This window comes from Halichoeres trimaculatus, unplaced genomic scaffold (assembly GCF_033239565.1).
Source record: "Halichoeres trimaculatus isolate MK-OKI-2021-1 unplaced genomic scaffold, fHalTri1.1 fHalTri1_scaffold_11, whole genome shotgun sequence".
Lineage (NCBI taxonomy): Eukaryota > Metazoa > Chordata > Actinopteri > Labriformes > Labridae > Halichoeres > Halichoeres trimaculatus.
In genome coordinates this window covers 19,711,443-19,736,309 of record NW_027437189.1, presented here as the reverse complement: position 1 = coordinate 19,736,309, position 24,867 = coordinate 19,711,443, and the positions used below count along the sequence as shown (strand labels likewise).

At 39.6% G+C, this 24,867-nt stretch overlaps 1 protein-coding gene across 2 annotated transcripts in view; it reads right to left on the bottom strand.

Moving 5' to 3' along the window:
* cntn3a.2 (contactin 3a, tandem duplicate 2) overlaps positions 1-24,867 on the bottom strand; it is a 46,748-nt gene that overhangs the window by 14,933 nt on the left and 6,948 nt on the right. For both annotated transcript variants that reach the window (XM_074680981.1, XM_074680982.1), the window contains exons 4-14: positions 23,087-23,262; positions 19,869-19,964; positions 19,502-19,705; positions 18,535-18,637; positions 17,993-18,177; positions 13,911-14,047; positions 12,602-12,731; positions 10,985-11,135; positions 10,556-10,683; positions 7,982-8,151; positions 6,482-6,599 (exon numbers count right to left, since the gene is read on the bottom strand). In XM_074680981.1, the coding sequence (XP_074537082.1) occupies positions 6,482-6,599; positions 7,982-8,151; positions 10,556-10,683; positions 10,985-11,135; positions 12,602-12,731; positions 13,911-14,047; positions 17,993-18,177; positions 18,535-18,637; positions 19,502-19,705; positions 19,869-19,964; positions 23,087-23,262 (1,598 nt within the window). The remainder of the gene's footprint in view (positions 1-6,481; positions 6,600-7,981; positions 8,152-10,555; positions 10,684-10,984; positions 11,136-12,601; positions 12,732-13,910; positions 14,048-17,992; positions 18,178-18,534; positions 18,638-19,501; positions 19,706-19,868; positions 19,965-23,086; positions 23,263-24,867) is intronic.

The window sequence follows — 24,867 nt, the reverse complement described above, 5'->3', positions numbered from 1 at the left end:
CACCACAAGACAACTGCTCGGATAGAAAGAAGTTCCAATAAAAACAGGATGTGCTGTCGATAATTCAGACAGGATGGGGCTTGTTTGCAAAGAAGAAATGTTATTGTTGATGGCGGAATGAAAAATAACTGAGTACTTAGACTGAATTGTATTAAAGCACAATTTTTTATGTACTTGGACTTGGAGTGTTTTCAAACGTATTCTTGCTGCTTACTTTTTCTCCTTTGTATCCAAGGGAGTGAGGATGCACTTTAAATTCTACTATATTTATCTGTAAATTACTGATGATTACAGATGTTTCATAATGTTTTTTATGTATATTTGATGCAAGACTCTTCAGTTTAAGGTTTTAAGGTTAAAGTTTTGGATTGTGATGTAAACCTAGGGTGGAGTAACCCTAAGGATGAGACTATGGAAATCTCCCAAAAAAGCAGAGTGAACTTCCTTATCCTTATCTCATACAGAAACGTCCTGCTCTGTGCTTTTTTACTTGAGTTTTAAATGGTCCCTTTAAATTTTCTGGATCAGATAAGGGTCAAAGACGCAACGTGACAATGGTGGCCGTAGTTCCCAGAGAACTGGGTAAGAGAGGCTGAATGAGTTTAGGAAGGTCATATAGCTTTATAACAGCTGCATGTTACTCACACGTTGATGTTTCCACAACAACAACCTAAAAATAAGTATAAACACACATTTTTTCAACAGAACCACAACTTTGACCTCTGATTAAGAGATTTTGGGATCATGTCAAGGTACGTTTGCATTACAGCTCATTTCACTTGTTCATGAAAGCAGGCCAAAGTACAATTCATCACAGGCCAAACTTTGCGGCTTGCTAGCTAACCAGACTAACCAGCATTTAGGCTTCAGTGTTGCACAAAGGCCAAGAAACCACCCAGATATGAGAAGGTGCTTTGAGTTTTGTAATGTTCTCCTACCAGGTACAAGCTTTTCTGCTGATGCTGATTTTGATGGAGACAGTGAGTAGCGTTAGCCTGCTAGCTGGGTTGTGTTCTCACTGCAAACAAACTTCTTCATGGTTTGAATGGAGGTGAGCAGAGACCACCTCTTCAAGGCAGTCTCAGCTGGCTGACTTAATTTAGTACTAATGTTTGATTGCTGTGTTTACTTGCCAAAAACTCTGTACAAATGAAGGAAACACCACTTGTTTCAGAACAAATCCTCCAAATGATCCAGGTGGAAGTACCTTATCTGTGCTATCTTCAGACTTAATACTGTCCCTCTCGTACCCCCCATAGAAGCTTTACATGACTTACAGTTGAAGAACAATCCCTTTTTCCCTACACTGGTGTTTTGTAAAAAAAACAAAAAACTTTTCAGTCTCCTTCTGAATCCCTTCAGTTTAGCTGCTGTCTTTTTAAGGCTCTTTGCTCCACAAACCCTCTTCCCTCTGATTGGTTAGCCCTCTAGAGTCCAATCAGGGGCAGAGCTATGAGCAGTTTGAAGTCCACCTCGCCAACATGTTTCATTTCAGTTAGGATCTTGTGCTATTTTTAGAACAGACCATTTTGAGTAATTTACAGACAGATGCTATGTAGTGGTTTGGAAATCTCATTTCCTATGGACTTCCAGCATTATTACTTCAAATCTATATTTAAAATATAGCTAACACAAAGCAACTCTTAAAGAGTGAAGAGGAGTAGGAAAGCCGAGTGATAATACATTAAAGCTAAACGAAACCAAGGCACAAATGCATTAATCTATAACTCTGAATCAAACAAAGCAAACAAGCTGTGTGAAAGCATCCTAAGTGCTGTACCTCTGCCTTAAAAACTTCCTCTGAATGGGCCTGAATGACTGCTCACATAATGACGGGTAAGAAAGAAAAAGGGCATTCTTATCTTGCTACTTTGAACTTTGCTTTGTGTTTGACTTGTATAGCTGCACTTTTCATGTTTTTGTTGTTACTTGTGCAACATTAAAGGTCCCATATTCTGCTCCTTTTCTGCAGTTTAATATGGATCATTGATGTCTTCATGAAATGGTAGTAACATGTTTTGGTCCAAAAAGCCAATAAATCAAGCACAGCAGCATTGTTTCCAGGCTCTCATAGCCCCTCTGTTCAGAACGCTCTGATTTAGTGGGACCACATCACCAGTCTATTCACTAGCCCTCTGTTGTACTGTCCAAAGTTGGAAAAGCAGTCGGCCATGAAGTGACTAGCACACACATGCACAGTTTTACTGAGTGTAGCTGGCACATTTCCTTGATAAATGAACTCTGGCCACTTAGTCTGTCTTCTTCTGAGATGGGAAACTTGTGCATGGGACTATGTGGCTGTTTACAGCCAAAAACAAAGCAGTGATGGCTCTTCAACTTTGGCATTCTGAGTGGGCGGGGAGGGGGTTCGGGGGTATCTGCTCCGGTGGACCATTCGGGTCAGACTCACTCCCGATTGGTCATAAAAGGGAACCGCTGATGTCGGCAAATCCCCCAAATCCAAACAGCTCATTTTAGGTCAGGATTTTACATTCACAAGCGCTACTAAGTACAGGTTTTTGTCATTAAATATCACATTTTGTGGGCTGGGAGGAAAGCCAAAGACCCACAAAAAGACTAAGTAAAGTGATTTTTGCATAACATGGGACCTTTAATAATCTCCTGTGTTTAGACAATATCACAGACAGTGATCAAGCTTTCCCTGTAAATGACATGTAAGTAAGAAAAATGATACCTTTTAGCTTGTCATATGAAGAGGGTAAAAAGCTAGTGTTCACTCTCCTCAGTGGTTACTGTGACTGAAGGGGGGTCAGCTGTTTTTTTTCCCTTTTTTTTTTGGATGTAAAATTTTAAAAGCAACAGAAGCCGGCACAGATCATAATCATACACTGGTTCGTGAGTGTGTCTGCTACAGCTGATGTCGATTTTGCAGACAGAATGCTGAGAGCTGGAGCATCAACATTTTGTAGCATGGCTGATAGCATGATATCAGACAGAAGTAGCGGCTTGTAGCACCACTATCCAAAGAGATCAATTTAGAAGTCTGAATCAGGCAGTGAGTGCAAAAGAGGAGGAATTCTGCAGTAACAGTAACCCAGGACAAAAACAGTGTGGTGGACAAGTAATATTTGATTACAGCGGAGTGACTTTGCTTGGCCACCAGCCATTGTTAATGTCCTCCTCTGGACTGGCCAGCTGCTAGACTGGAAAATATTAAAACTGGTATTTTTTTTTCCTGTGAGATCTGTAGCTACAGTGAAGACAAAACATTATTTTTCCTCCTTGACTGGTTTTCCTTCCAGCTTCATGCTTTACCGCCCAACATTTGAGGCCATTTGATCCAAGCGATGAGACATCCATGACAGCTGCCGTGAGCAGGAAGTGTAAATAATGCACAATCTGAGTCATAGACAAGTTTCTCTCTAGTCAATACAGAGCCAATCAATTTCCAAGGCCTTTATATTGCTTCCGCAGGAAAAAAAAGCCTTATTTCTACTTAGTCCTCAGTCATTTGGAAAGGAGCGCTTATTAATGAAATTAGCCCAACAGATTTTCAGCATGCCAAGCTGAATCACTCATGGGTATCCTTACGAGGTAAAGATATGGATCCTACCGTTGCAAATCGTGACACCGAAACCATTAGTCACCTCATCTGACATTTAGCATATTTGCGTAGTGTCAATTTGCTGGGCTATTTGGCATATTGATCAAAGCAAGAGACATCCCTCCTCTCGCTCTGAGCACAATACAAACCTGCCACTCACAGAAACACAACAAACGTTGTTCTATTTTGCTCTGAGCTGATGCAGCTCCTGACAATGGCGTCTCTCTGGAGCAATACATACTGCATGAGTGAGCACAGACAGGCATCTAAACATTCCACTGTCAAGTATATTGCCACAATATGGAAAATTGGTCATTACCACAAAGAGAAAGACAAAGAAAGAGAAAATAGCTGATATTCCTGTAGTTCACACTGTTGTGTCAAGTCCTCCACTTCCAGAAACATCACTGAATGCAATTTAAAAGAACAGCCAGCTTCTCTTATTTGATGTAATCAAGAGACTGCGACTAAAAATAAGCAGAGAATAAAAAACTTTCTGGTTTCTGATGACTTCCAGCCAGATTTTCATGTGGATATGAGCACTTTTGTTGCACTGCAATCACCAGCTCAAACAAAACCCATCTGACTATATAAGGCTCAGTGAACATTATGCCTTGGCATTCATTATATTTAAAGTACTTTTTTATGTTTTGCTACACAGCTTTATTTGCTAACCCTCACAGAGAATAGACATTTTTCTTTACTGTGGGTCATTTTGTGGCTGTATCTATCTCACACTTTAAAGCTATTGTATGTCAAAGTGTCCTTGAGTAAGATACTGAACTCCAAGTTGCTCCCAATGGGCAGGCCTTGCAGCTCAGCTGTCATCGCTGTGTGTGTTTGTGTGTGTGTTTGTGTGAATGGAAGGATAAGAGGCAAATTGTAAAGTGCTTTGTAGGTCTGCATAGAATAGGGCTATGTGAGTGAAGACCATTTGCCATTTACACTCAAAGAGTAAAAAAGAACTGCAGGGTAGGATGGAGTGGGACAAAGTGGTGAGTCTGCAGGAAGAAAACAACTGAAAATCACTTACTTAACCTCCCCTCGTCAAGAATGTAGGAGAACCATACACTGTACAACAGGGTGGACATACCCACTGTGGGCTTCAAATTGGTGGCTTAACTGTATTGAAGCATTTTGCTGGGCATCATTCTTTTGGAACCATGGTAGCATCTGTATCTAGATATAAAGCTGGATTCGTATTGCTATCTCTGTTTCCTGGATGAAAGGGTGCTGTAGCTGCTGAGTACGTCTAGGAGGAGGCCAGGGTGGATATTTGCCCTATAAGAAGTGGGGCTTATGCTGACTATTTAGAATGGGCTGCAAGTGCCTGATATGGTTTTCTTTGCTTAATTGTAGCACTTCTTTTATCTTTACCTCTGCCAGGGACAACATAACTCAAAAAGTTACAATTGTCATGAAATTTTCAGGAAATGTTCAAAACACGATAAGGAAAAAGTGATTACATTTTGGAGGTGATCCAGATCACCGTCTAGATCTAGGATTTTTTTTTTAAACTTCTTTATCATTGTGATATAGGGCCTGTTTCATCGCGTATGTAACTCAACGATAAATAGTCGGATTGCTTTGCAAAACAATACAACACAAGGTCACCATAAATTCTGACAGATGTAAAAGTACGATCCAGATCCTGACAATATTCTGGATACTAAGATCTGGAATATGAAATATGTACTGGGTCATCATAGTTATCAACACTGTCAGGTAACTAATCATCGTACAAACTTGCAACTAACACCAAATTAACAACAGTCTGCTGAAAGGGAGTATAACATTAAAGTAGGACAATCACAATATGCTGAGCTCTGTGCTCTTTGAGTGCTTTTTAGTTAGTACTCTAATTATTAAAAAATGACTTGCCACGCCATCAAAGGCCATCAAAAATTTTTAAGAGAAACTTTTCTGTAAAATGTAATTTATGTAATTGCAATGTAATTACATGTAATGTAATTTTAAGCCTGACAGGGGGGGAGTAGAGAATGGGGTAAGATACACAACAAATGGTCTGGGCATTGCTGCGTTGTGTAGTATAGCCTCTGCATATGGGGAGCATGCTAAAACTGCTGGGCTAACAGTGCCCCTTGCAAAATTCAAGTACTGTAAAGGATCAAGCTTAGAAGACTTTTATGCCCAAGGAAGTAAATTTAAAAAAACAGTTAAAAGTGATGAGTGGAGATGGAAATGGTAAAAAAATAATGTACCCGTGTGTGTGTGTGTGTGTGTGTGTATGCATGGGCACAATCTTCATTCCACCACTGCATGAATATTCACCCCAGCTGGATCACCCCAGTCAAAAGTTTGTACACAACCTTGACACATGTTAATTGAGGGTATGCCCTTGCCATGCCCTATAAAGCTAGTTTTGCTGCATGATCTATTTGACCTCAAATCAGACCACCTTTTAACACTGAGACTCAGAACTAAAAATTGAGACAATTACCCCAAAAGGAAAATGTTTCAACTGGGTATAATGTCTCTTTCTTGTCTAGCATAGGCTTCTGTTTCTAACATGTGCCTTTGCTCCCTGCTGGCTATGTAACGGATGCAGACTTCTTCTATGAGAAGAAAATCTATGAGTTTAATGTAATGAAACTTAAAATAAAATGCCCTTTAAAGAAAGCTAGGTTGGTCTTTTTTCAATAAAAACATTTCATACACCATGAAATTCATGACGGAGACCTCCGACTGAGGGCTCTTTATAAGGAAGGTGATTATACACTTCTGAACACAAACTTAAGAATATGACACTTCACTTCAGACAATGAATGCCCCTCAGTCCTGCACTCTTGTCCCTGTGGTCCACATTTCTACGTGACTATCTGTTTTTAAAACCAGGGGCCCTAAAACAATCAGGTTGTTTTAATTAGTGACTGCAGAGCAGTGAGGTTTCCTTACCTTTCACGATCAATACAGCCACGGCTGACAAGCTCTCCACATCCGTGTCCACCACACAGATATATTTGCCCGCATGGTAGAGCTGAATGTTCCTGATCATCAGATCTCCTGCTGTTCTCTACCAGGGAGGAGAGAAAGCTTTATGTAGCATGGAAGATAACAGACCTTGTGACAGCTTATTAAAGAATGTAGTCAAGCATATATAAGGTGCAGTAAATAGCGCTGCCAAAACACGTTTGCGGATCCAGCAGTTATTTAGCTTGGACTATGCAGAGGAAAACCCAGCCTGTTTCCAAGAAGTGATATTACACATATCTTTTGACAGTTTTTGAAGTCAAAGCCATAAAGCGCAAATAATAAAAAAAAAAAAATCTGAAAATGACTGAACCTCTGAGTCACATCCTTCTGTCTATGGCGAGGATCAAGGCCAGAATTTTCAGATACCACACGCAGAAAATTGAGTTTTTGTGTCCAACAAGGCCTCTGCTTTTTCACAAGCTTTGTGCAAGGCTCCTCATGATGACCTTCAGGAACTGTTTGAAAAACTAACAAATAAGCCATCACGATTGACTCCAGCTGGTTTTAACTCTATTGGAGATGAAAAAAAAAAAAAAAGGCGCCTCAGATTCTCATCTGAGAGGACACCCGTAAGCAGCAAACGGTAAATTAGTGGGGAAATCTTCCCTTGGCATTGGCAGGAAAATGTGGCAGTGGAGCCAACATGGTTTAATTATGGAAATTAAATTCCTTGAAGCAGCAAAGTTAAGTTGATAATCTCTTTGGACTGGGGACATTTGAGGATTTCTGGGGATGGAGTCTCTTCAGATAAGAACATTGTCAGTCAAACACACAAGAAGAATGGTTAATCTCCAAAGAGGGGTGAGGGGTGTTCTCAAAGTGTTTTGTCATCTGGGGCTCTGCCATGCTTTCATTCCTTTAAAAGACACCTCTAATGATGTGTATCCCCTTTCTGTTACAAGGAGCTGTGCAGCAGGCTATGTCAAAGTAGGATTTGAAAAGAATTCAGGACCAGCCAAAGTATTAAAAAATAGATTACTTCTGAGGGCTGAGCTCGAGTAGGAGAAGTGTGCTCAAGAAGATGACAACCTGTCACAATGGCTGAGCAGCTAACACATTACCTACATGGTGATTTTTATGTAGGGAGTGTATTTTGACATAGCAAGCCGGCATGTTTCAATTCAAAGAAGCACAATTGGCACTTTTGGAAGAGCAAAATGATCTAATAGCGCTTCCTCCAAGAGACATTCACATCCTGAATGTTATCATGCCTCTGAGGAGACTCTTACGATCGCAAAATCAGAATGCTATCACACCCACCGCAGCGCCACACGCTACAGTAAATCTATCCAAGAAATCCCATGATGTCAAACCACAAGCTGTCTCTTTTAACTAATGGCAAGAATGAAGTGAAGCACGATGGGAAGAGGTGCCAACTGCCCATTCACACGTTCTGAAGAAGTACGACTGCAGGTCACTCACCCCGCCCACCAGCTCAAAGTGACCGTCTCCCTTGGCGATGAGCTGTCCGTTAAAGGCCCAGGAGAAAGAAACGTCAAGGACGGGGTCACTGGAGACCTGACAGGGTAACACGATGCTCTCGCCCACAATGATCTCCATGTCCGCTGGCCCCTGAATGATTCTGGTTGGATCTAGCCCAGGACAGAAAAAAAAATGAAGTCATTTCTGATGGGACAGCTGCCAATCTCACCCAGAATATGATGCCTCGTCCAAAAAATGTGAGCAATGTTTTGTTGATTTGAAAATAACGGCTCACTAAAACACCAAGTCATCAAAGAAATATCGGCAGAGCGCAGGGTCTTATGAGAGCACCTATCACAACTGAACTCTAAGCATTTGTAAAAAATTTGAGGGACATCCAGGCGCCTTTATTCAGGGACTTGGCATTCACACACACACAATCAGACAAGAGATTTTCTCTGTCAGATGTCCCCCTCACAGCTCAAAATACTCTGGTTTGGGAAAGAGAGCAGCTCACATGAAGAAAGGGGAAGAGGAGTTTCCAGTGATGGTGACTGTTACATCACTACGACATGCATGAGGACATAGACACGAGACGAATGCAACAGTCCAAAAACATCTGAACATGTGAGTTAAACTCACTCTAAACCGAGTTTACTGAGGTGATTATATCCAACCACTAGGTTTCTCTTGTGGACATTTTATTTAGAGATCATTGGTAATAGGGATGGGAATTGATAAGATTTTGTCAATACCCATGACCTTATTGGTTCTACTTATCGATCTGATTCTTTATTGATTCCCTTATCAATTCCTGTTGTGAATTTTCTTGGTACAAAAAGTAGCTTTACAGGTTTTCTGTGTCAACAACATTTAATTGAGTTTATACTGTAAGTGAATAAAATCTAATTGGTCCCTGAGTCTGGATATTTCTGGGCATAATTATACAGAAACAGATAAAAATTGCACACAATGGGACGTTGTTGCACAGTGTTGTAATAAATTAATTATTCAAGTAGGCCATCTAGTGTCTCAAAATGGTTATAGCAATCGTTTAAGTTGTTTGGAAGCTTTCTGTAGTTATGTTGTCAGCCATGAGCCTTTCAATTGACTGTTAGCTTTTGACATTTGAAATTCTCAGTATTTTTTACAAAGAGTTGATGTGATATGTTTCTGAGATGAAAGTCGAAATTCTATTCTGAAGCTGAAGTTAAGCTGATGTATGCTAACTGCTAGCATATCAATGCAGTTTCCCATATACGTTAGCATCACGCTTGCGCTATTTTGTTATTTTGGTAAATAAGGTAATTTATAACATTTCGAATGCACTGAATATGAATCTCCTAAGAGAGAGTAATGTACATTTCTTTATGAAGTCAGTTATTCAGGAAAATTTCAAGCAGAAAATCCTGAATCTGAGTTTTCTTGGGAAACGTTATCTAACTGCTAAGCTAAGATAGCTGCAGAAGACTAGTCGACTTAAGGCCCGGCAGCTCCGGCACAATGTAAAGAATTGATAAGGGAATCGTTGAGCACAAAGGCTAATGATATTGATGGATTGAGACATTTCTTATTGACGCCCAAAAGGAGCCAGTTTTCGATTCCTATCCCTATTTGGTAAAAAAGGTGAAAAAGTCTTTGTGTGGCTAAAGGAGAATAAGGACAACTTGCTAATATTAAGATAATAATGCTAGACTAACCTGAGTCTGCCCAGCTTCAAAGCCAGGAGGAATAATTAGTAAAATCCAACAAAAAGGTTAAAAAGGAAGAGGGCTGCTTCAACATCTTACCTTCTAAGTCACGTAAAGAGTAAAATAGTGTCCCACAGCTCTTGAGCTTGTAATAATCAATGTCTGGCTCATTGCACTGTGTTGCTGACTGCATTACAGCTTTAGAAAACACACCAGTCATTTAAAAAAAAAAAAACACCGACCTCTGCATCTACTGCAACAGACAATAGAAGTCAGCAGATTAATACCAACCAACAAGAGAACGTGCGACGATCACTCCGCTAGAAAACACACACTTGAGGATAACAGCATCTGTAACACCTCCTCAGTAACACTTTCATTGCTTCCACTCAGGGCACTTTCATTTGTTGCACCAAATTGGTTGTTTTCGACTGCTTTGAGCAAAACAATGATGGAGTATTTTCTCAAACACTTTCTGAGTGCATTATTGCAGCTGTTGGGAAATGCAGCCAGCCAGACAAAGCAATGAGATAAGATTGAGGACAAGATTAATTCGACTTCCTAGTTAAGATTTTGCTAACTTTCAAATCTGTCAAACATATATCACGATGAAGTGAAATTTAAAAATTAATCCAACTTATTCTGATGCTACTTAATTATGCAGAGACCTGATTTTGTGCCCTCGGAGGAGAGCAGCTTCCCCAAGTTTTCACAACATCCTCTGAGCCAAACCTAAAGTTTGTTTGTGTTTTCTACCCACCAGTTATTGACTCAAGGCCTCTCGGTACAGCACCTCTCTCCTGCTTTAATCCATACTGAGCAACAAATTCTGCTTACTAAGTGAGAAGACACAAACATACTGCAATTTAACAGCAGTGCTCACCAGTTACAAGGAGCCTTCCAGTTGTACTCGACATGCCAAATCTATTCCTGGCGAAACATGTATAGCTCCCTGCATCCAACTTGCTCACGTTGGCAAGCCTCAGAGTTCCATCTGGAGAAAGCGTGATCCTATGGCAGAGAACAACAGAGAGGAGAGCGGTTTACAACGTACTTCCCAAGAACAAAGGATCATTTATCATTGGAGGAGCTCTAGCTCTAGATTTGTTTTGGTGTCATGATCATGCAGCTAGTGTGTGAGCAGAGTTTTGATCAGTTAGAGTCTAGACCAAATAGTGCTAAATGATGAAAAATGCATCTACTCTCTGACACAGAATAAATACTGACTGGATTATGTGCATACATTTCTACTGTGAACAGTCACCAGCCCAGATATATTCTCCCTCCAGGTGGTGTCAGACACAGAGCTCACCTGTCATTGGTGTGGATTGGCAGGTTTCCTTTTTTCCATAAGATGCTGGCGATGGGATAGGCCTGGGGTTTACACTCTAAAGTCACTGTAGTTCCTGCCTTGGCTTTGAGCAAAGCTCTGAGGACGTTTCCTGTGAAGTCTGGAGGAGAGGCTGATGGGAAACAGTAAACTGACTTTAGTACAAGACTGCTGCAAATCTCACCAGGCATTTGCAACATTGCTAGAGTTTGATCAGTCAAAAACAGGAAACTGAAAAGTAACTGAGGCAGACAGGTTTAACATTTGTTATGGGAATTTGAATAAATACAAAATCAAGACTTTTGATTATTTCTAGTTTTTTTCAGTGCGGAAACATTTATGGTAGGGCTGTCATTTTAACGCGTTAATTAGATTAATTAATTACACCGCAAATTAACGCATTATAAAAATTAACACAGATTAATCTGGATCCAAACCCGCGGGGCGTTCAAAGACGCTCTTATTTTCAAATGTCTGGCATTTACAAACTGTTACAAACCCACTTGGAAAGTGGTGTTCTCGTCAGATTTTCAAATTTCCAACGGTCCCTGATTGTATCACATTTGAAGTCAGCAACATGCTTTAAACGGGGGGAGGACTGCTGTCCACACCTTAGTTTATTCACACGTCCTTTTTGAAAATCAACAGAAAATCAACCGTTTGCTCTAGCTCAATTCTAAAAAAAAAACCCAGATAATTCTACACTCTTTACTGCATTAAACAAGCCCTGAATGATCGATATTTATCCTGTATTTAAATCTAAAGAATTCTTTGAAAATTTGCTTCCATCTTCCTGGTGTCATGTTTCAGCTTGGGGCTGCTCTGCACCAATGAGCAACAGTTTGTGTGTTCAGAGCATGTAAAACTGAAAATACTTCACTTTTCTTTGATCTAAGACTTGAATTAAGTGTTTTGTGCATAGTTCCTCACAGTTTTTAGCCTTTAGCCCTGGTTCTCCTGACCTCATAGAAGTATAGAAGTTCATATTGCAGTGACAGTTCAGTCCACATCAAGTAAAAATGTGACAGAAGCAAAAACCATCCTAAAAATCAAATCAGCTTATCTTAGATGCAGGAATGTGTAGATTTTGTAAAGATAGAACCATAAAACTTTTTTCATGTGTTCCTTATGCCTCAGGGTACCTAAAAATGTGTTGTATATATTCCCAACTTATTCATAAATGTTTTTCAAATGTCCTTTAATGTAATTTTGATGTCCCGGAATTCAAATTCTTTATTTTGGGACCTAAAGCAGATATGAGATTAAAATGCGATTAATTCGATTAATTAATTACAAATCCTGTAATTAATTAGATTATTTTTTTTAATCGCCTGACAGCACTAATTTATGGAAAAAAAAATAGGAAGGAAACATGACATACTTTCATTATTCACATCATGCACACCCTAGCCTCAAAGTGAATCTGTACATCAGTAAGGAAAAAATATTTTTTAAATGTGTTTGACCCAACAAAAACCTCCACACTGACCCCATTATCCGCTAATCCAGACAACCTTTAAGAATGACAGTAAGTTGACCTTTAAGAATCTTTGGCTACGATGATTGGAGGATTTAAGGGACAGATAAATGCCAGCCTACCTAAAACCATTAGTTCAGCAGCGAAATATATAATGCCGTGTTTATTCTCCGCCACACACTGGTACATGCCGGCGTCAGACAGTGTCAGCACTGACACTGACAGGACTCCGTCCTCCACTTGGATTCTGTCCTGTGAGAAAAAAAAGGGTGAAAAAAAAGCAATTATCTTTTAAGACTTTAAGGTTGCTTCTGCTTTGCTGAAGCAGCACGCTCTGGAAGGGCTCAGTATAAGCATTGGATTGAGTTGAAGCATTGTCAACGGGTTTAGATCAAATCTGGATTATGTTTTGGAGGATGAATCAGTCGCAGCAAAACAACCTGTTTGTTTTAAATACATTCTTGTCCTCTCCATCGTGTAAAGACAGTTGTGAGAGCTTAGTATGTGTTATATCTACATCTCTCGATTCAGCAGTGGAAACTCAGCTCACACAGTTTGTGTCTGGGTGGCAAAAACGTCCTTACAACACAAAGATCCTTCATCAAACATTCACAACTTCACTTTATACAGAACAGATCTGATTTGGGGATTAAATGACATGGTTTTCTTGAGTAACCTTAAATAACACAGAGTCCAGTCTTACAATGTCTCTGTTTTGCCTTAAGAGGATTAAGTTCTTACTTTCATTGACATACACTCGGCCTATCTTAAGCTGTACACTGAGCATCTGAAACTGAAACCATCGTGCTTAGATAATGACACCACCTCATTGGTAAAACACACCATTAACTGTTTGGGATAAATCAGTCAAATCAAATATGGACGCCTCAGAATGTCTTTTTAACATTAAATTCAGTCTAATTCAAAAGAAGAAGCTGCACATTACGTGTTATTAAGTTCTACAGCCACATGTTGAAGTCAAGTCAGTTTGAAGCCACGGATCTCACAACGCTCAAGATTAAGTAAAATTCTCCGGTGGTCTAGAGTGAGGTGTGCTGCTATATACAGTATATTTCACAGGAGATTAAGCCCATTGTCCCTAAATCTGGAGGAGCTTAAACATGCACCATGAATAATGAAAAACAACCACTGACTCCATTCAGATGAAATGGAGCAATCTCCCAGGGACTACACTGATCCACTCTCTAAGACTGTGTAATCTGCCAAGGTAGAGACAGTTACATCCATGTCTCATCACTGGCACACCTCAGTAAGATGTTTACACTCTCCTCTCATCTCATTCTGAATTGCTCTTGGAAAAAAAAAGCAGCCCAGTGCCTGGCGCCTGGCGCCTGGCTAGCTGAAATGAAAGGAGCTGTAGCTGAAGATTAAGTCTTTAAAATGAAACATCGGGAGGTGGCAGTAATTTACCTCTGAGAGTAGCTGTTGGCCGTTCTTCAGCCACGTGTAGGAGGGTTTGGGCTTCCCATTGGCCCGGCACTCCCAGTGCAGTCTCTCCTCTATGGCCAGAGCTGTGTCCTTCATGGTCTGGATCCACTGAGGCTTGGCTGAGGGAACAGAAACCCACTCCAATAAAATTTGAGCAGAAGAATGAGCAGAAATATCACATTAAATATGCTGCATCTGAAATAGTTCAAAGGGAAAGAGGAAAGCAGAGATTGACAGCTCAAATAAGTGGGATCACTTTGAGAATGGGTTTGTCTTTGGAGAGGAGAGAAAGTGGATGTAGGGTATCACTCAGTTTCATCACTTATGTGTGTCAGCACCCTGTGGCAACTCAAGATTAGCACCAAACACTGCACCACAAAGCAGGAAGCTCTCCTGACAGAGTAGGGGGGGGTGCACCCGACTCCACCACTCACCCCCCAAAACCTGTCACAATAATTCTGTGTATAAAAACATCACCCTGTCTGTTTCCCACAATTCCCTGCATCTTAACTCTTACATATTTACAGCTTTTCAGGAATTTCAATGGGTAGAGCGTTATTCTAAGCACAGCTCTCTTCGCAGGCACTGTACATACTGTCACCTCCGATTTCACAGGTGTCACTTTGCTTCTCTCGCGCAAACATTCACAGCTGAGGTAAGCCAAGAGCCTAAAAATGTAATAACTGCAGTGAGATTAAAACCAGCAGTGCTTATTATCCCAGCAAAAAGTAATGAATTTTTGTCAGACAATACATATATTGCAGCGTTCACACTGCAGAATAATTTTCTTTTCATGCTTACAATTATTGATGCCACATATGAACAGTATCTAATCAAATTTAAGTTCAATGCCTCAACTGTAGTTTTTAATTTTAACCCACTAAAATACTGTGTTACCACATACACAGGAGAAACTCCATAGATATTCTCCACTGAAATATCAAGCATATAAAAACTGTCTGGTATATGAAAACAAAGGCAGATCTCTTACTGCAGGATATTTTTGAGAGCAGAAAACCTACCACCTTAGATGATCTCAGATTATCACTCAAGGAGTAAACTGGTTTAAACCTACTGTGGTGATGCACTGCTGTGAAAAGAAAAGGAGGTGGAAGCCTGTTTGAGACAAGGTTTGGGGCAATGTAGTAGACACAGGAGGCTCGATCCTCTCCTGGAACTGAAGGTGAAATTTCAACTTAGTGTTTGTTTATTGGTTGAAAATGATAGCATGTTGGCTAAATTTCTACGAGCTTTCTAAATCTTCAAATTAAACAACATGGAGGAAATCTTTAAACTGGATCGTGTTCTGCAAGCAAGGTAAAAGCAGCAGAACTGGTGATAAAACCTCTTAGTTTAGTTAGCTCTAAGCTTGTTTAATGAGCTAATTAAATTAATGGAAACAGTTCAAAGCTGTGATGTTTGACTCTTTGATGTTTCAAGCTTTTGTAAGAAGGGGAGCTTGCTGAGGACACAAGTCATTGCAAATACTCTTTTATAAGTCCTGCTCACCCTATCTAACCTTAAGATTTATGACAAATGTATTATATTATTTAATATAACTTATTAAATGAGTATGTTAAGTTTTAGTTTGACAGTTAATGAAGATTGTAGATTTATGTCAATTCATTCCACCAACAGGCTGATAAGAATCCACTGCCGTACAGATTACCAACTGTGGTATTTGTGAGACTATTTCTTAAGATTATTTTTCTTTTAAATCAGAAAAAAATCACCTATAAATTAATATTTTTGTACCACCTTCACAAATTTATACCTTTAGTTGATGATAATCATTTGTTTGTTTGTTTATTTGACTTCTCTAATAGGCAACAGTTTGTTCATTGGTTGTGATATGTGCAAAGCATCTCATTGTGCAATAATTTTATGCAATAGATAAATAATGTATAATTAAGATTAAGTAAAAACCTAATCAAAACCAAGCTACTTTACTCCTCTGTTGACTCTCATTTATTCATTGTTATTTTTAAGAGCAGTAATGCATTTGCATTCTCACTTGGAGACTTCCACGTTGGATCTCCACTCAACACTTTGTATTATTTCATAGACAATTAAACCTGCTCTGTATTCTATAACTCAGGGGTGGCCAACCTGTGGCTCCCGAGGCGCATGTGGCTTTTTGCCTTCCCGTGTGTGGCTCTTTGATCCATTCATAAAAGTATATATAACTATATATTTATGGGTACGATCAATCTAAAATATTGATATATTGATGCCAACGTTGGGATCATAGACTGTATATAGAGTGGACAGCGTGGCTCCACCATTTACTATTGTACAGTTTTGAAGCCAAAATACCTCCGTCACAGGCGCAGCCATTGAGCAGTTGTGCAGCCATAGTCTGCGCAGTAAAGATGGTGAGGGATTCTGGAAGAATCTGAGAGGAGCCGGGGGACAAAATTAATATATATATTTTTCTTTCGAGAGTGTAATCACTTCTTGACTCTACATCCCAACTTATTTTACAATCCTCCAAAAAAATACTGAGAACGTCAGCTGTCAATCATCGTTAAACATTACTAAACCTCATTTCTAACCTCGTATAAATAATAAAAATGAAACTTTTCAGAAAAAAGAGGACTTGAATACAAGACAGCCAAATGATATTTTCAAATCACCACAACAATCGGACGTGAGAGACTTTTCTACGAGGTGTATTAATCTTTTAAAGTTTGACCACAGCCCATCTGGAATTGCTGGAACGCCGAATTTTTTAACCTATACTGCAGCCAGCCACCAGGGGGAGCAGTTTTTGTGGAGACCTCACTTTGAAGCCGAGCAAGCAGACGTCCATTTTTGTTTTACAGTCTAGGGTTGGGATCAGTATTGGTCAATACTTGGGTGATGAGATTAATACTTAAGTTTCAGTTTCTCTTCTCTACATGTGCTCCTCTTAATCGCTTATAGTGATAGTGATAGATAGATAGATAGATAGATAGATAGATAGATAGATAGATAGATAGATAGATAGATGGATAGATGGATAGATGGATAGATAGATAGATAGATAGATAGATAGATAGATAGATAGATAGATAGATAGATAGATAGATAGATCAGAATCAGAAGAAAAACATACATGGGGTTCTAGTTCACCTGCTCATTATCATACATTAGCTTTTACTAAACAAATTGTAAAATATTGTTTAGGCTGGAAAAAGCTGTTTTTTGACAGTTTTCTGAATCAAAAAATGAGCAGATTTAAATCAGAAACACTCAATAAAAGAATGTTTAATTTGAAGGTTTCAGCTTCTTTAGACAGCATGAGCATAGCCAATCAAACTCTGACTGACATCTTACTCATTCCACAAACAACAAAAGCGCATGTGACAACCAGCGTACGAAAGCTGTGTTAAACTGTGAAAGGGAGATAACGTTTGTTGTGAATTTGTGCTGAATGAATAAAAACTGACTGATTGATTGATTGGTTGATGATATAGCTCCAAACAATCTATTGTGTCATCAAAATCATAGAAGTAAAAGCCTCACTGCCCAAAAAAACTGTCACTGCAAGCAGTAAATGTCACACTGAGGGAGAAAAGAACATAGTCATCCCTATTCTTGCTCATAATTAGCAGATTTAAAATATCAAATATCAAAAAGGCCACACTCCTCATTATGTAGGTTCATCTCCTGACCACAACCCTTAGTTGCATGTCTTCCTCAACGCTCTATTCCTCACATTTCCTGTCAGCCTTCAGCTGTTTTATCTAATAAAGGCAAAAAAACTCATTAAAAAATAAAAATAAAAGAACAAATGTGTGATAGTAACTGATACAGACAGGCAGAATAAGCCTTCAAGCTTTTTGCTTTAGTTTTAAACACAACCTTTGTAAGATAAACTAACCCATACATCATTACTGACAATGTTTTTTAACCAGATTAATCCTCCAGCTCTCTGAAGATGCGAAAACAAATCATCCCAGAAATCTGTAAAGTAAACTAGGCCTGATTCAACACAACAAAGATCTTGTGCAGTTCCTTTTAATCCCACTGTTGGTATTTTTCTGTGTTGTTGTATAAAGCCAGATAAAAAGTCTTGATACCATAGAAGGCAAGTCTCCCCGTGGCTGTGTTCTTGCCCATCTTGTTCTCAGCAACACATTCATATCCCCCTGTGTCATCCTGCTGGAAGCTGGGGATCTCCAGCACAGCATTAGAGTACTTCATTTTGACTTTGCTGGGGAAGGGAACGCCGTTAGCTCTCTTCCAGGTGATCTCTGGGACGGGGCTGAAAGAAAAAGGAGAGGTAAGCCTCGGAGGAGATTCTCATCCACGTCCCTTTGAAGTTTTCAGATTGTCACACAGGTTGTCTGTAATAATCCTGCAATAAAGTGAGCCATGGAGCTTAAAGCCTTTTCACTGTAGTGTTATTTTTTTTATTTTTTTTTGTAGATGAAAGGTTTAAAGTTAACTCAATCCTACAAAAAAAAGTAATCACAGATGGTTTTCAAACCAATCACAGCTTGATGCTACACTTTGAGAAATATAATTGCCCCATTAACTTTAATACACAGATCCAGAGGTTGTTCTTCTGGAGTGAAAGACAGCAGAAGATTGAAAACATGCTTGACAGAATCCAGCTTACTTCCCAAGGGCGAAACACTCCAGCGTAACTGTTGATCCTTTGGCGGCGGGTACATTGTCTGGGAAATTAACTTCTATTTTCGGCTCGTATTCACCCATCACTCCTATGAAGAGGCAGACACAGGAAAAAACTTGCTCAGTCTTGAACTATTCATGACGTGAAGGGAATATGGCTTGCATATGACCAAATAATGGCACTGCAAAACTTACATGGGGGAATAAAAGACACGTGAGCAAACAATCCCTCATGGTAGTACATCAGTTAAGTGTGCAGTCACCAGAGTGCAGTAGCATGCCCACGAGGAATAATTTAAGCCTCTTCTTGGTGGAATGAGTACGGTGTATTCAAAATCATGTTTTTCAAGCTAGTCTGGTTGTTTATCTATTATTTCAAAGCTTGAGCGGGCAGCACCCAAACTCCACTGTTTTATTGTTAATATCAGTATTCATGGGAGACAGTTGAGACCAGGATCAGAGAGCGATGAGATGGGATTTAAATTTATGCAGCTACATGTACAGTACACTGAGTGGAAACTAACTGGTTGAGCCACCGGAACACTCAATGTAATGGTCCAATGACGTATGGCTTATGTTTTATTCATTACAGAGGCAATCTTTATTCAGTCTTTCTATGAAAGCATAACAGAGAATAGAACAACAGACTGCTGAGGACCTGAGCCCGAGACTTCATGTGTAAGGCGCACAGGGAGAGCTTTTAAAGGGGAATGTGAATTATGGGGAAGCAAAGTCAGCAAAGCAGAGATTTGGGTGCTTTGTTTGCTGGCCTACATTGAGGAGCATTTATTTACTTACAGGCATTAGCACTCAGTGACTCAACTACAGCAAGGCACGACACGACAAAGAGCTCTCACGCTAGTATGATGATTAAAGCCACCTTGAAAGGAAAGGTCCTTAATACATATCTGAAAGGCATGCTTGTCACACTGCGGCTGTAGGCTGTGTCTCACCATCTGTCCGGAGGATCAGAGACGTAGGTGAGCTCTGAACTTTGCCCTTCGTGATGCTGTTCATCACCGCACAGGTGTAGTTTCCGACATCTGAGGGCTCCACCTTGGATATATAAAGGTTTCCCGTCTGCTGGGAGACGAAGCGACGATTGTCTTGTTGAACAAAGTACGGGTATTCATTGAAGACCCATGCATAAGTAAGATCTGGAAGACAAACAAGAATGCACATGAGCCGGGCCTGGATACCACAAAACGAGATACTTAATGTGATTAAGAGAATTAAATGCGATTAAAGAAGGCTAATCATCCTTGTCAAGATTATACTTTAATCCTGTGAAACACTAAAGATGAAGGCCAGAGAGTTTACCTCCTGAGGAAGTGGGTGTTCCACAAAGCAACACCACTCCTTGTCCTTCCCGCACTGATACTGCACTTCTAGTGTGGACTTTGAAATGATCCAAGTCTGACGAGGGAAAAAAAAAAAAAAAGATCACTTCAGGATCTCACATATCAGAATGAAGCAGAGCTGAGTAAAAAGCTTTGAGCAAGACACTGACACAGGCCTATCAGCATGTCGCCATGAGGACTGCACTTCCTCTATGCCTGAGAGAGCCAGAGAGCCAGATTGAGAGAGCAGCTTATGAGTGTCAAAACTTAGAGAATAAATGTAAATTCACCACCTAAATGAAATGTATGATATTATTTTAGAACATGGTAAAATTAGCTGGTTGACAGAGGTTTTAAAAGGTTGTGTACATGTCTGAGAAATCTGCATGAGCATCATTGTCAAGAGGATAGATGCTTTTAAAGCTTTTGAATATTTCGATTAAATATGTGACTAATAAATAATATCAAAGTTTAGAGGCTTGTTTAAGTACACATAAAGATCTGAGAAAAAACATAACTCAAGAAAAAGCCGAAGAAAATCAAGCTCTTGAACAGCTAACTTTGCTGTTTTGGTCATTCCTTTGTCATCTTATGCTAACCTGCTTCACTCCTTTCACAAAGACATAGCAGCCTGTGAAACTTACTCACTGAGTGCAGCCCCTAAACAGTGAGCTCATGTCATCTGAATAAGAATCAAAGTAAGATGCAGATGCACTACACCTTAAATTATTTCAACAGGTCATCAAACAGTTGGCCTTGAAATACCTGGCAGCAAAGCACTGTAAGCAGTTAGCACACTGATGCAACATTAGCTTAGGTGCTAACTGTTTGTTCTACAAGCCACGAGCCCATGCTTTATAATAGCTTGCTCTGCTAGTGCAGTTTTCCAGCAGAATGTAAATCTGGTGAATACACTCCAGAAATAATTAACATCTAACGTCAAAACAGATCAGCTGATGCTAAACAAGCTCTGAGTGGAAGCATCTGTACATTCCATTTACTCTGTTCTCCTAAAAGTTTAAGATGTCTCCTAAAGATCTTAACTTATTTCTATCTAAGGGTTAACAAAGATTGTTTCTTTATTAAAGCAGATTAATTTATCCTTTTATCTCAAACACAAAAACAAAAAAAAACAAAAAAACAAAGCCTTTGTTTCTGTGTTCTGACACGTAATTTTCTGGCGATCAACAGGCAGAACAAAAGGCTTGTCACTGTGATAGGCCAGACCACGACATGCCGTGCTGCCGTTGCCCACACTAATGAGGTAAGTTAAGCCCATTTCTTTGTTTGTGTTGTGCTTTTGTAGCTCTGTAGATGTGAGCGATGATCATCTGATGCTCAGATTGAAATCTCAACTCATCACAAGAAAATAGAGGGAATAACATGTATGCGTCCAATTCTGCTTGGGGGGGGGGCTTCCATAACCATGTGAGTTTCTCATGATTAGTAAGCACAGACTAGAACTAGAAAAGCACTCAGAGAACACAGACCTCCCCCAAGCATATTGTGATTGTCACACAACACTTTAGTCCTACTTTAATGTTATACTCCCTTTCAGCAGACTGTCTGCTACAATTGGGTGTTAGCTGCAGGTTTGTACGATAATTTGTTACCTGACAGTGTTGAAAATGATGATGACCCAGTTCATATTTCATACTCAGGATCTTAGTATCCAGAATATTGACATGATCTGGATCATTTTTACATCTGTCAGAAATTATTGTGACCTTGTCTTGTATTGTTTTGCAAAGTAATCCAACCATTTATCGTGGAGTTATATACACATATGGTGAAACGGCCCTGTCTCACAGAATCCTTTAAAACAAACCCGGATCCAGACGGTCATCCGGATCACCTCCAAAATTGAATCACTTCTTCCTTATCTCATTTTGAACATTTCCTGAAAATTTCATGCAGATTCATTTGTGACTTTTTGAGTTATGTTGTTTGCAGAGAAACAGACAAACTCTCCTAAAAACATAACCTCCTTGGCGGAGGTTATTATTGGCCCTACATTGAGGCTGCCTGCAGTGTCTGAAGACTCTCAGAGCGTAGATATCAGCTGATGAAGATTTTCACACAATGTCATCAATTGCTTTATTTGATTATGATTAGTTAGCCAACTGTATAATTGCTCTATTTCTACTGCTACTGTCATAACAATCTTACTATGGCCTCGAAAGAATGGCATAATGGTACAGGCTACAACTTAAACCGTAGTTTAAAATTCTGCTCTGGAATAGGTGGAAGAAAGAAAGAGCAGACAAACTGATGTCAGTGAGATGGAGTTGTTTGTTTATTTTAGCACATTAAACCAGAGCCAATAACTATTCTATAATGTCAAATCCAAATATAAGGTCACCTTGTGCTGTTACATATATAAATGATTCACAGACATCATCATCATTTTTTTATCAATACTTTTTTCATTTGAAGTGAAAATTACCAAATTGCTTTTAAGCAAGGTGTGGGTATTGCACAATGTAGCTGGGACATTATCTTTTTCAAAAGCTTACAGTTAGTTTTCTTTTGAAATGTCATTGTTCTTTTTCTTGCATTGCATATCTCAGAAGCTTGTCAAAAAGAGACAAAACTAGGGTATGCGCATGGCTACATGCCACCAGGAGAAGGTGTGAAAAGACGTTTTGTTGTGATGAGCATGAAAAGAAACCTTAATGAAAAAGCACATAAATAGAAAGTGTTGGCTTATTTATTCACTCGAGATTTTTGCTGGTTTCACAACAAGAATGTGTGAAGTGAAAGAAAAAGTTCTTTCATCACCTCACTGCAGATGTAATATAAAGCGATGTTTTCACTCATTCTTTTCTTCATTGGCATTACTCTTACATTCTCTTTTAATGAAGTAAACACCATTTTCCTTAGGCATCAGCCCTTATTCATAGTTTTAATATGCTCCTTAAGCAGCATGGCTGACTACTTCTCCCTTGAGATCATCTAATAAAGCTAAGTAGTAATTCTTAGTTTGCATGTGTGATCACAAGTAAAGAACTGCTGCCACTCCAAGCTGCTCCAGTGTTACCTCAACATTTGATGTAGCTTCAAAACAATTTCACTGCGTCTGATAAATATTGCAAATAATGCCCACCCAGTTTGGTGTGCGTTGGCAGTATTTGCTAAGTGCAGCCATACTTCCGTTCCATTTGTTAACGAAAAGTGACAAACACTGATTCAACTTACAGGCAAACTGCAGACTGGCTCTCCTGCTGAGGATCGCTCCTACAGTGTTGAACGCCATACACTGGTACATCCCTACATCCTGGTAGCGGTCCAGACTGCTTATAATGAGGTTGCCCCCAGACAGACGCCGCCGGCGATCCAGGCCCAGATTTATGAGAGTCCCATTCAATGACCATCTGTGAGGGCAAAGACACCATCAGTCCCTGGCAAAAAACACCACCCATTTCTTTCTACCAACCAAGGTGGTGTGACAGGAGGTGAGCGGAGAACACAACTCACTGCAGTAACTCAACTTGGAGTAAGAATAATATACTGTGTGGTTGCGCTGCGGTACCGGAATTCACAGGCCTGCAGGTTGAAGCACCAACAGCAGGGAGTTTGCCATTAGTTCTCTTCTGCAGAGCTTCAACTCTGCTGTCAAAGTTTCTGGATTAAGATTTTTTTCTTTCTCTTACAGCTAAATCCTTGACGTGTGACATTTCAGAAACTTTCAGAACATTTATTTGGCTCCTGCATTTGAATTGTACTAATTTCAAAGATTTATTTATATCTTATTTAATCTGTTATTTTATAATGTGCATATCATGAGTTACTGATACAATCCACACAAGCTTCCTTCCTTTGCTTTATTGTATTTCTTAGGCTTGCTTTCTGTGTCTGTTTTCTGCTGCTTCAGCTCCTGTCCAGTGCAATTTAAAGCAAGAATAAGATGAAGGGTTTTTAGAGCCTTCCCCGATATTATCATCTGTTTCACCATAATCACATCTTCTCTGTCTCATTATATTTACATAATGTGACATTATTCCACCTTTGACTTCTTAGCTCAAAACATTAGCACTAAAGAAGTAACAGTGGGCTGATGCAACAAATGATGAATTTTTCACAGCCTTTCACCTTCTGTTTCATCTGTCCCACACCTACCAGGCGTGGGAATAATATAAAAATTCACAGACGGCTCAGATGGAGAATCAGATGAATGCAGCACCTCAGAGAACTCCTAAAAACATAAGGTTAATTCAGTGATTTACACAAGTCCTGCTATTAAGTGAGAAAAATCTTTTTTTTTTTCATTCTACTGCAACTCTCTATCTCGTTTTCTAATGCTATTCAAAAGCGGAGTGCTGATGGGTTCAAGGACACTTTTCAGGGAGGTTTCATGGTTTTTCTCAAAGTGTGGAAAATAACTTTTTTATTTTTTCATTTAGCCACATTTTTCTATTCTGCTCCCTTATGAGGAAATAAAAAAAACATGAAGGCCATGATGGGCAACTTTCCAAAAGCTTTCAAGCCAAGCCTTCAAAATAATTTCTTGAAAAATAAATCAGAGCCACCGGCTTGAAGCTCTGCTGCCACATTCTAGACATTTACAGTTAATACAAGTGTTCCAATATATATTTAGATCAACCTTGCTACCAGAAATACATGCCCCTGTGTGTCTACTCGCATGTGTTCAGCTTTTTATCCCCGAGTCACCAGTTTTCACCTCTTTCTGACCTGCTCTGAAGTGCCTCCGCTGTTCAGTGGTGCTCTGAACATTGTGCGGGTGATTGAATCCCAACTCTGAAACTGAATTACTCTGCTTGAGTCCTGTCTTGTGAACACATGTTGACTTCCCGTCTGACCACAGAGAATCTCAAGTATGTCAGATGATCCTGCGGTGGAGAGCCACAGGTTTCACCCATAAGGTCAAGTAAAGGTTGGCCATGTCACTCTGTGTTTTGATTTTTAAAAACTTGTCACCGCATAACTGCTGTGGAGGAGAGAGACTTTTCCGTATGAGA